Source organism: Phragmites australis, chromosome 15 (genome assembly GCF_958298935.1).
Source record: "Phragmites australis chromosome 15, lpPhrAust1.1, whole genome shotgun sequence".
In the NCBI taxonomy this organism is placed as follows: domain Eukaryota; kingdom Viridiplantae; phylum Streptophyta; class Magnoliopsida; order Poales; family Poaceae; genus Phragmites; species Phragmites australis.
Window position 1 is genome coordinate 5,834,137 of NC_084935.1, and position 11,679 is coordinate 5,845,815.

Consider the following 11,679-nt stretch of genomic DNA (forward strand, 5'->3'; position numbering starts at 1 on the left):
ATCCGGGCACGATCCGAGAGCACTGCCACCCCAAGGCGAAGCTATGGCCTCCTTCCTCGCTAGCCACAACCGGTAGGCAGCTGGTACACTGCCTCCTCCCCTTCACGCGGTGCGAAACCACCGCCACACGCTGCAACAACTCCTAGTGCAGGTCGATCTATCGTGTTCCTTCCCGTGCGTGTCGTCGGGTTTTCCTTTTGCCACGCGTGCGCCGCCGCAAAAGCACCACCGTGGATCCCCTCGACGGTGTCGCATGCGACTTCGGCTGCATGCACACACCGGTGAGAGGGCCCACAGTAGCGTCGCCTCCTCCCCCCCCCCCCTCTCTATCTTTGTCTCTCTCGCTCTTACATGTCACCCTAACCCTAGTGTGGGCTTCGGCCCAAGTTGGATGGGCCTAGAAGAAAAAAAAAAGATGAAAAACAGAAAAAAAAAAAAAAGGCCATTTAACAAAAGGTATCCTCGATTTTTTTTAAAATTGTGAGCCACCATTCCGTTGAAGTTTTAAGTTTAAACCCTTAGGCTTTATACTAATCATAGTTTAAGTCATTTAACTCATGTAGACTTATGTGTCTAACCTTCAACAATTAGCATATTATAAAGACTATTACCTTGGTTTCAAGAATTAACGGATCCTCCTTGATAATTTTTCTCAATCACATTAATTTTCAACCACACTCAATATTGACTCCATGATTTCTGATCACTAAAAAGGACCGTGTCTTAATTATGGTTCCTAATGTAAACAATATCCTTAGATTTTTTTATCTTTGCTTCGATTGAACCAATTTATCAGTTTTGTAGCGTAAAGTAGGAGAATTTATTATACAAATTAAAAACTCTCTTACAAGCTACCACTTAGCTACCTTTCACCAACAAAACCAAAATAAAACGACACTCAGTAATCTCTTACAACAATACTATATCATTCCGTATTGCGATATGCAACACTCAGTAATCTCTTACAGTAATATTATGTCTCCTATACTTTCGTATTGCGATCTGTAATTGTTTTCTTAAAAAAAACAGATGATGTAATCATCTATACGGGTGTGGCGTAGGCAGTGTCTATCTATTCTATACTCTAAAGCCTTTCGCCCTTTCCTCGCCGACGATACAGCGGATGCCATACTCGCTGAAGCTGTGGCGTCGGTGACAATGGATTTTCCACCACACCGCTATAGCGTAGCTGCAACGAGTCCTTAACACCTATGCACTGAACGTTTCCAAGTAACTTAAGGTTTTTCCTTTTAATAATTAAGGTTTTTCCTTTAATAAATGAAATTGCCACCCGCAACTAGGAGCGGATGCCAGTTTGAAGAAGAAGCATTTTGAGAAAATAATAAATCCGGAGAGCAGGTTCTGAAGAATTACTTGGGCAACTTTGGCAGAAGTGCAAAATCGAAAAAGGCAATTCTGCACCTAAAAATAGCATCAAAATAACTCTCAGGCATAAAGTACAACTTTATGTCACAACTCAGATTAAATATAGCATTGGTCCTTCGCCAACATTCTACATCACAAGTCACATAAAAGATTATTATTTTACAAGGTTATCTTGCTTAGCTACAGATACAGTTGCCTATTTTGCAAACCTCATTGTCCACTCAGCTGCTATTTCATCGTGTTTCGTTCTATCAGTCAGATACTGATGTGAAATGCTCATTACAAGCGGGGTGTCTGCACAGACAAAGATCATAATGTAAGGCCTTCGAGGGTTGAAGCGAAGTAGAAACTGTGTGGACAGTAGACTTAATTTGCACCAAAACCCATGATTGTTTACAGAAGGTATTACGAGAATAATCAGAACATACATGGATCTGGATTGCTGATGATGTCTTTGATGGCTAGTAACACCTTTGAAATAGTGAAAGCTGGACTCCAGCCATCGCTCAGAATGTCCAAATGCACTTTACCAGTGGAGTCAACATTGCAGTGGTAAATCCTTGTTTTGAAAGTTACCTAGGAGAATACCAGAATGGCACAAAATTAAAGATATGAAACTAAATTGTCCAATCCAAACCAAATGTACTCAAAATTTATTACAATTGACCAGAAGAGTAAAATAATTTGAGAATACTTTGAAATATTAACATATGAAATATCAAGTCATGATTAACATTGCTTGTAACATCACAGCCTTATGTCGTACGTAGTAGAAGTCAGATAATCTCTTTACAGAACATTGAAAAAATATTTTGAGAACACAAACATTCAAAGAAAATGTTAATACTACCATATTATTTGGAACATCACATTAATAGCTTTAGTATGATTGTTGCAGGGGCCTGCATTTGCTGTATGAATAGTTCCATTATCTGGTCATGGTAAAAATGTGCCACTGAAGGTCTGTATGGTAGGTGAAAGCAGCATTGGCATTGTTCTAGTTATGAAATCTAAAATGGAGGTTGGCTGTTTCTGTTCCTCATATCTCAAGCAACCATCAAAGCATCACCTGTCAAAACTCAAAAAGTAATAACAGGAAATAGATGTTGGTGGTGTTAGGCTATGACTAGCAGCTCGATAGTGATGAATCAATATTTAATAACACGAGTAAGTGGACTCTGCAATTGGAACGCTTCGCTCACTTAGCAGACTCTCTAATATTCTAAGCCAAGATAAACAATATGTCACCGCATGATATAGGTGATCTCAAAGTACATCTTATAGTGGTAAGGCTTCCCCTGAATATATATATATATTTTTTAGAATATCTCATTCTCAGCAAAGTATTAATTTAAGCATGCCAGAATAGAAGCAATATCTTAGCAGCTCTGCTTTTTTAAAATAATAATAATAGTAAACCAGAAACTTCAAACAATTTTTCTTCATACATTATCAAGATCGTATTGAGAAGACATAAAACATCACATTTTCACACTTAAACGTACAAACACCACTTTAGAAGGAAAAACTAACTTTATTTAGCAGCAAAGAAAACTAGCTTTTAACATAATCCTTTCCCTAATCCTTTTCTCAGTAGTTCCACTCCTTGCCATCAGACACAGGCCTCCCTGCCAATATTGTCTGTTGAGGTACGGGCGTGTGGCAGTTCTAGATGAATCTTCATTCTTGACAGACAGCTGAATGTGCTTTTCCCTCTCTATGCCAATTTTTAATCTTGGTAAATTATCATTTTCACAAAACTTACTATATTATGATAGCCGATTATTGAAAATTTTGAGATATGAGACTTTGAGGACAACTGTCCCTCTGCATTTAATAAAGCATACTAAAGTACATCAGTTTCATAATAGTCTGTTTGCATGGTTTTCATTCAGTTGCCTAGGAAGAATGATCATGATGAGCAATTTTGGATCCAAGAGCAAAACAATCAGAATTAGAACTAGAACACTATTACCCCTGTTAGGGTTTATGAGGAAGCATCGCTAAGATCGAGAAGCCAAACGCAAGATCAACACACCAAGACACGGTGTTTTTTAACGAGGTTCGACCATCTTACCTATATCCTCGGGGCATGACTATAGACGCTCCTCCCCGTATTCATCTGTTGTTGTTGTTGCGGTTACACGGTGCTGCCAAATATTTATAGGTCCAGAAATAGGAGTCCGACTACAGCTCTATCCCTATCCACCCAATTCAAACTCAAGTCTATATGTAACCGACTCTTGTACACATATTTGACACCTATCCCAACAACCCCCTAACCTATTTGACCTCCCACTTGATTTGCTGTTTGAAACTTTGAATAGTTTGTACATAAGCACTTGGCAGTCACCAAAACTGAGTGTGACATTCATTCCTTATAACTTTTCCATTCAAAAAGAGTACAAGAACCAGGAATAACGGCATTAGGTACAAGATACACGTAACAAGAAGAAAGGAAATGTCAAGTTGGAGCTTAAGTTTGCAGGACACATAATTTTTTTTCCGTAATAAGAACGATCGCCTAGCACAATTCAACAGACCAACGTCACACAGAAGCACATGCTAGCACGAAATGTGAATTCTTACCTTGGGAGGTTTGAACGGATAATCAGGCGGAAAGACGATATCAAGGAAAAATATCCCTCCTTCATACGGCGATCCTACAAAACAAATTCTGCGTCAACTCAACCTGCAGGTGCTTATGCTGAGCCTATCTCATCCTACACCCCCCACGTTCTGCATCTACTCTAGAAATAACACCAGCAACTTGAGCAAGTAAAATTTAAATACAGCCCAGTAAAACTTCACGAGCCTTCAGCTGTCTCGAACGAATCGGCTACAGGCGAGGATCAAGTGGAGAGAAGCGAGCTCGTACCTTGCGGCCCGATGATGGTGGAGAGCCAGTGGTAGAGGTTGTCGCCCTTGGGCCCGGCGGAGCAGTCGGAGGCGTTGAGGTCCAGCAGCTCCTTTTGTATCCGCTTCCCCGACGACGACACCGACGTCCCGCCGCTCGACCCCCACGGACGCACGCTGCTCCCGCTTCCACCTCCTCCTCCTCCGCCGCCGGGTGCCCCGGCGCCGCCGCCGGCGAAGGGGAAGCGGGAGGTGGGGAAGGAGGAGGAGGACATGGCCGCGATGGCGACGGAGGATCGTGTGTGGGCCGGCTCGCCGTCCTGTTGGGGCTTTAAAGCCATTTTGGTAGGCCCATTATGGTAATTTTTAAGGAAAAAAATATTTTGACTCTTTTAACTATTGTCATAGTCCGATTTCGCTCCTCAATTGTAAAACTAGATATTATTACTCTCTCAACTATCCAAACCGGTTGTTTATTCTCCCTATGTAATTTTGATGACGATTTTGTTCTATGTGACTTACATCTGGTAGTGGGTCTCAAATCTAAGATAACATATGGGGTAGTTTTGTATATATTGACATGTCCTTTCTTTTTTTCTCCCTCTGCTTCCAATCCATCATGGATACCCACATGATCAAGATCCAATCTGTCTTCATACACCCCAACGATCAAGATCTAGTTCATCGCCTCTCAATCGGAGCAGTGCCACGATGAGCTTCCTCATTGGCCGCCGCCTCGATGCCTCATCGCCTCGCCGCAGCAGGAGGAGGTCTCCGCCTGCCCTGTGGCACGGCTCTAGCTGCAACCTAGACACCATGACCATGTGCTTGTGACGGCCGTCACGCCACCATTGAGGCTGCACATGTGCAGCCACGCTGTACGCTTTACATCCTAGCCCATGACGCGATGGCCCATGACATAGGAGATGAAAACAAGGGGCTCAGCTTGGGGATGGGTGCACGACAGGAAGCGGTTGCTGAGAAAGCGAAGGCGGCTGTAGGATCGCATGAGGACTGAGGAATGGTTGGCGTTGGTCTCGGTCTTGGCACGAGTGGGGCTGGCGACGTGGCAAGCAACACTCAATCAGGCGCGTCATCAACACTAGCATCGGGAGCATCAAAGAGCAATGGCGGTGGAGGAGAGGGACACTTGGTGCTGGCTTTGGGTAGTCGATGTCGGTTGAAATTGAAGCAAAGAGAATGCCTAACATGTGTCGTAGATGCTCCCAGTGCGAGGCATCCCACCGTAGTTCGCCAGGGAGGCGGATTGGTAAAGATAGGGAGCGAAGCCCGACAGGGAGGAAGAAGAGGACGAGTGGAAAAGAAACGCATGGAGCTAATGACCCTCCAACGAGGGAGATAGAGAGGGGGATGTTTGGGCGAGGAAGGTCACCATGGAAGGGATGACAGCTTGACAAAGTCATCGGTGCCAAGGAGGGAAGGCGTAGTGCGGCCGTGCTGAGCCGATAGGGAAGAGGAGGAGTGGTGGGGAAAAGCGAGTGAGGGTGGAGGGCGGCTGTGATGTGGCTGGAACAACCTATAGGCGGGGCCGGCCGTAGGGGTGGCGCTCCTCTATGAGCCATGGCGGGTGAGTAGGCACCGAGAGAAGAAAAAAAAGAAGATGAGAGGGGGAAGCGGGAGGAAGAAGAAAGGGATAGAGAATGATGTGTGGGTCCGGATATTTTCAATGATTGATTTTATGATATTTTTGTTTTGGTATTGCCATGTCACCAAAAACCGATCCACGTCCGCACCAAGTAGAACGAAAGCTGCCTCTCAGGTGGAACCACATATGAGGCCTACTACCACATAGTGAGCCATGTAGGATAAAATCAGGACCAAAACCATGCGGGGAGGACAAAAATCCGGTTTAGATTGTTGAGAGAGCAACAATATCTGATTTTGCGGTTAAAGGAGGAAAATCGAACTCAGACAAGAGTTAAGGAGGCGAAATAGACTTTTTCTTTGTTTTTAGGGAGGCCCATTATGGTAATTTTTTAGAGAGGCCCATTTTGGCAGGGCCATTAAAATAATATTTTTTAGGAGGCCCATTAGGGTAATTAATAGGCCAAGCTGGGTTGGCATGGGCCAGATGGATACGTTAGTAGCCTACAACAGGTCGATTTTTTTTTTCTTGAGCGTAAACCAGCAGATCCATTTTTGGCCTGGCTGTGAGTTCCTAAAAGGAAAAAAATAATAAAGTGGATGCTTGTCTGCTTTTTAAATTTTTTTCAATCGACCTCTACCATGGATTCAAATCTAACGGTAAATCTCGGACTCTAACATTCAACTCTCCCTGTGTCGCTCGCCTGTATCTAACAACACTTCTGTTACCATGCTAACCTAACATCCTTGCCTCTCTGCCCTGGTATGACCCATTGGCCATCCCCCTACCACTTCACTCCACACCCATCTACTCCACCAAGTCAGCCTGCTTTATCTGATATCCCTCTAAGCCTAGAAAACACACCAGTGACCCGAATAATCCCTCCTCGAACCCTAAACTTCGTCGGCCATGGCGCGAGCGTGCAACCGCCATCGCCTAATCGCCGCTCCTAAATTTTAGGAACTGATCAATGTCCCCTGAAATTTAGTAAGCGTGAAAATCTCAATCAACAGTTCACCACTGAACATCATTTGGAGCTTCCAACATTTCAGAGAAATACTTTTGCACAAACTGTCGACATTCAAAATTGATGATTTGACGCAATGCTCATTCCTAGAGCATCAAATTTTGAGAGATTGCATGACATTCTACCTGAATACAGTAAAACAAATATGGCTCGCTAGTCCCTAGTATGTAATGACAAGATCCACAATAAATGCCGGGCATCTCATCCAAAATGCGACATGATTCCTGTTATCTCAAAAAAATGCGACATGATTACAATGTTTTACAGGACCAGAATGGGCAGCAATGCGGCAATTAGGTGAGTCAACCAGCAAGATTGCGATTTTGTAGCAAAACCGTCCGGGCTTACAGGACCGGAAGCTGCACCACCACGGCTGCTATTGGAACCGGTGCTGCAAATATAAGCAAACCACATTGTCAGAATTGAACACAAAAAAGTTAGAACCATTAGCACAAAGGTAGAGTGGACTTACCTTCCAGCAAAAATGCATGAACCATGGCCTGCAAGTATTAATTCAGCGGGGAATTCAGATTAGGCAGGATCTGGCATAGTACTAAATACCCTGATCTCTTGAAAATAAACTTAAATTAAAAAAATATGTGACTTTTTTAAACTAGAAAATGCAAGTAACTGCAAAATGCTGATCAGAGTTGTTGTGTCCATAGATTGTTTATCTTGTAGAATGATTTATGAATTATATGATCAGATGCAACAGTTTGAGCAATGATCCTAGTTTGACCAACTCCTGCATCCCTCCATATCATTTATCTTGGCCCAACGGGACACATAAATCAGAGTTCTACTCTACTTGCATTTGCATCTCTAAGATGTCCAGTGATGGCATGTCAAATAGTCTCCGAGTTGTATGAAGAAGATTAGGCAAGCAAAATAACGAGGAAGGAGGAACAGGCAAATCAATCCTTCAAACAGTTACTTGATACTTTCAGTTCAACCTATTATAGCTGTACATAACCCCTAGCCGCAAGCCTCCTCAGAAATCATGTGGATTCTAATTTCTAACATGTGAGAGCATGTGTGTGCATATGTTTAACACGTCTAAAGTAAAATGTTTGCCAGATTATTTACATGTTCCTGAGTTTGCACACCTAGGGCTGGCTTTGCAGGGTAGGGTACATCGTTAGGACTGTCATTGCAGGGGAAACGAGACAACAGTTCAGCAACAGACTGCATGCTTCTTAGCTACGAGTGTAGCACTCTCGCTTATAGATAATAGAACAGAAGTACAATAGGGCTTTTGTGCAACCAAAAACATAGATCAAAGCAGTCATGGCAACTAATGGTTAGGTTAAAACATGCACAGCAATTGCCTTGAAGCATGCCAGTACTAAATTTGGCCTTCTGAAATGTCACTTAAGTGCTGATGCCAAGGGTAATTATAACTTCTTTGACAACAAAAGGAATTACCAGAACCCATATTAAGTAATTAATGATGTGCAAAAATTCTACTATGTCCTACTAACTGTAGAAGAGAAAAATACAGCTTACTTGGATCAGTGGATGTTATCATTGCAGTGCCATTAAAGTTGCATGTACCACCACTAGCTTGTGCTCTATGGTAATAATCGTTGAAAGCGTAAGAAGCAACAGCTACAATGTCATCTGATTCATAGCATGGTTGCCCAGGCTGAATTGCACTGCAGTTTGCAGAGCCAGGGCCACATGCCCAATCCAAACTATGCTTAAGTGCACTATGGGGTGCACTTGAATTTGCCACACAAAACATCCCACGCAAAGCTGGTGATTCCGGAATAGTTGTGGTCACGTCCTCAAATGACAAAGAGTACACAGTGGTTGCATTGGGAAACATAATCCCCCAATTTTTCTCTGATACAGGCCCTGCCCGAAGATCCTCATTGAACAACTCAAAGATGTAGGTGCTCGACTGGTTATTTGGTAGGCTGGGTGTACCGGAATTATTCAGTACATGACGTATGAGGTTTGTATTATAGGCCAAAGCATTATCAACATTAGCAGCCTTCTCATTTGGCCCACCAAGCCATGGCCAGCCAGAAGCTGTGACCAAAACAGGAATCCCCGAGAAATTCATTGCTTGAATTGAGTTGTAAGTAGCATCAATCATTGCATCAAACATATTGGTATAGAACAGATTGGTATTGGGATCTGCAATTTGACTATTGGGACTGAGTGAGCGGAACAATGCATACTCTAAGGGGAAGACGCCTTGCCCTTTGACATAGCCATAATATGGTTGGGCATTCAGCATGAAGGAAGATCCTGCATTCTTCAGAAATTGAAGATACTGAAACATTATTGAGCTCCAAGTTGAATTGAAAGTGGCAGTTGAGGGAGGAAACGCCTTCGAGATCATATCCATAGAATGAGGACTTGAAATTTTCACCTCAGTATTGAGGTTTGCAGCCAACAGTGCAGACTGGAGGAATTGCAATGCGGGTACGAGAACAAGGGCTGCATTTGGAATAGTAGTAAGAACCTCATTACCAACTGCAATATATGTGATGTTAGTCGCCGGAATGTAAGCAGCAACATTCTTGTTAATCCAATCAGCAGCTGTAGAAGGAGATTGCCCCACACGAAGTAGCTGATCATTTGGAACCCCAATCATCACTTCTATTCCAGTATTTGCAAGGGCAGTCAACATCTGATGGTCTGAGTCAAGCAGGCGAACATGCTGAATCTTCTTTGCTTTAAGGATAGACACTATATCTGTTGCTGATGGTAGGTTCGACATGTCAGTCCCAATATTGACACCGACAAATGCTCCTGCAATAGATTGCAATGATAATTGTTATGTAAAACGTAAGGGTTATACATACTTCGAACAGATTTTTTTCAGTTCAAAATAGCAATTTTAAGTGTCCTAATTAAACCGGTTTCGCCAAACTGGGAAATCAGAATGAGGTATTAAAGTATGGTAAGCATTAGGTAGTTCAAAACCATATCCATGAACTAGAAAATAATATGATGAACTAGAGTACCTGAAACATTGAAAACCATGAGCATTAACAGCATAGCCAAGCCCTGTAGTCTCTTGGGCGACATATTGTTGCGCCCAAGGATCTGATTAGCTGTGACCAAGGGACACTTCTCAGAAGCTCACAAGCAAAAGCTGAAATACCAACAAAAAAATGATTATTTCGTTCATTCAACAGGAACACAAACTACTATATATACAAAGAAAAATCTTAATTTCTTAATTTATGAACTGCATCTATGGGAGATATTTGAGCTAGGAAAGCCATCGCCCATCGATGACGCGAAGTGCAAGCAATGTGCATTCACATTTGTAGAGCACAGATTAAATATAATACTAAAAAACAAACTTTAAGATTTCCCCGAATCTTCAGCATGAAGAAACAAACTTAGAACATTAATGTCGTATAGCGTATACAGACAGTTCTATGAGCAGGTATCTCCCAATTTCTGTCGCCACCTATTCATGATTCATTATCAAAGTTGAATCAAACCTAACGTTTGCAAAATAAAAATCACGAACAAAGCCATCATAGAAGAAAAAAGAACAAAGAACTGGGAATGCCCTAAGACTAGAAACATCATAAAACAAGAGCAGGGAAAAGTAAACACCCAGAAATTTTCCGGCAAACCAAAAAACAAGGCTTCAGGAACACTTCATCAATTAAAATGCCATCCCTTTCTAAGCAACCTCGGTTGGTAAAAAGTCACGAGCAGGAAAGACCACAAGGCTCCAAAAGGACGCAACAAACCGCAGCATTGTAATCTCAACAACAGTACAAGAAAAGGGGAACAAACTAGCAAGAAAACGAGAAGATAGCCACCTGATTTTGCCCTCGGAGAAGAGCCCTTTCTTCCTCCTCTTCTCCAAACACGCGCACAAAGAAGATAGCACCAAGAAGCCGCCGCCGAGCAGGAGCGAGGGCGGCGAGAGGAAGAGGATGACCCGCGGCCGCCGCCGACAATAGAAGTGAGCACGAACTGGGGCACTGGAGACTGGACTACTGCAGCTACCGATGGGACGTGAGAAAGGAGGAGCGCTCTCCCTCACACACACAAAGCACGCAGAGAATCCGAGGAGGCTTTGAACCCGTGTCTACCTGAGAGCGTGTTCATGGTTTTGGAGGTGCTCCAGCTTCTGTTTCTTGGAGGTTTAACTTAATACTTTCGTAATTAAGCAGCGCTATTAAATGTTAATCTCTCCCAGAAGCGGTGATGGCTAAAGAAATGCGAGTCAGTCATTGACCGAGAGCTCGTAATTAAGCTGCTGTGTCGCGGACGCAGATCCGATTAAGTTTCTTGGAGGGGGCATGGAGGACTAAACTAACAGAGAAAAGGGGTGGGAAAGGTGGGCGAGAGGAATAAAAGGTGGAGCTTTTGATCCTTGAGGCGTGGCAACGACTAGCGAGAGCGTGATGACTGAGACTGAGACTGACTCGAGAGGTGTGCAGTGTGCAGGTTCCAGAGAGGGAGAAGGCCCACCAGCGTTTCTGTGGTCACACCATGTGGGTTGGTGGGAGTCTAGGACGAGCGTCCCCTTACGTCGCGCAGTCACTAACATGTGAAATCATTAGTGATAAAATTATGGTAACGTCGATATTAACAGATTCAGATTTGGAGTCTTATGCTAAGTCTGCTCGAGAAAACGGTGAGGACGGTTAAATTTTAATTATTAATTTTTATAATAAACATTTAGCTTTTTAGTATATTGAAAATCAGAAAAGTTCATTTCAATCTGCTTTTCAAACATAGTTTATTTTAGTCACAATCGTTTTATTAACCAGTTAAAAGACATTAGAAGTCGGGAAAAAAACCAGCTCGTTAGATAACT

General features: G+C 42.9%; 1 protein-coding gene across 4 annotated transcripts; it reads right to left on the minus strand.

The window, feature by feature from the left end:
• Positions 1-1,453: 1,453 nt before the first annotated feature.
• On the minus strand, positions 1,454-11,363 carry LOC133891988 (glucan endo-1,3-beta-glucosidase 4-like). Of its 4 annotated transcripts, XM_062332724.1 has the most exons (10): positions 10,673-11,347; positions 9,854-9,984; positions 8,382-9,638; positions 7,348-7,375; positions 7,220-7,266; positions 6,996-7,035; positions 4,265-4,587; positions 3,976-4,049; positions 1,815-1,962; positions 1,454-1,680 (listed from the first exon to the last, which is right to left on the minus strand). In XM_062332724.1, the coding sequence occupies exons 2-10, from the start codon at positions 9,915-9,917 to the stop codon at positions 1,583-1,585; spliced, it is 2,079 nt and encodes a 692-aa protein (XP_062188708.1). In that variant the 5' UTR covers positions 9,918-9,984; positions 10,673-11,347; the 3' UTR covers positions 1,454-1,582. The 4 variants fall into 4 exon arrangements, with proteins under 4 accessions (XP_062188708.1, XP_062188705.1, XP_062188706.1 ...); XM_062332721.1 differs by lacking the exons at positions 1,454-1,680; positions 1,815-1,962; positions 3,976-4,049; positions 4,265-4,587; positions 10,673-11,347 and adding an exon at positions 10,238-10,568 and having other exon boundaries at positions 6,972-7,266; XM_062332722.1 differs by lacking the exons at positions 1,454-1,680; positions 1,815-1,962; positions 3,976-4,049; ... (1 more) ...; positions 6,996-7,035; positions 7,220-7,266 and having other exon boundaries at positions 7,348-7,437; positions 10,673-11,363.
• Positions 11,364-11,679: the final 316 nt, after the last annotated feature.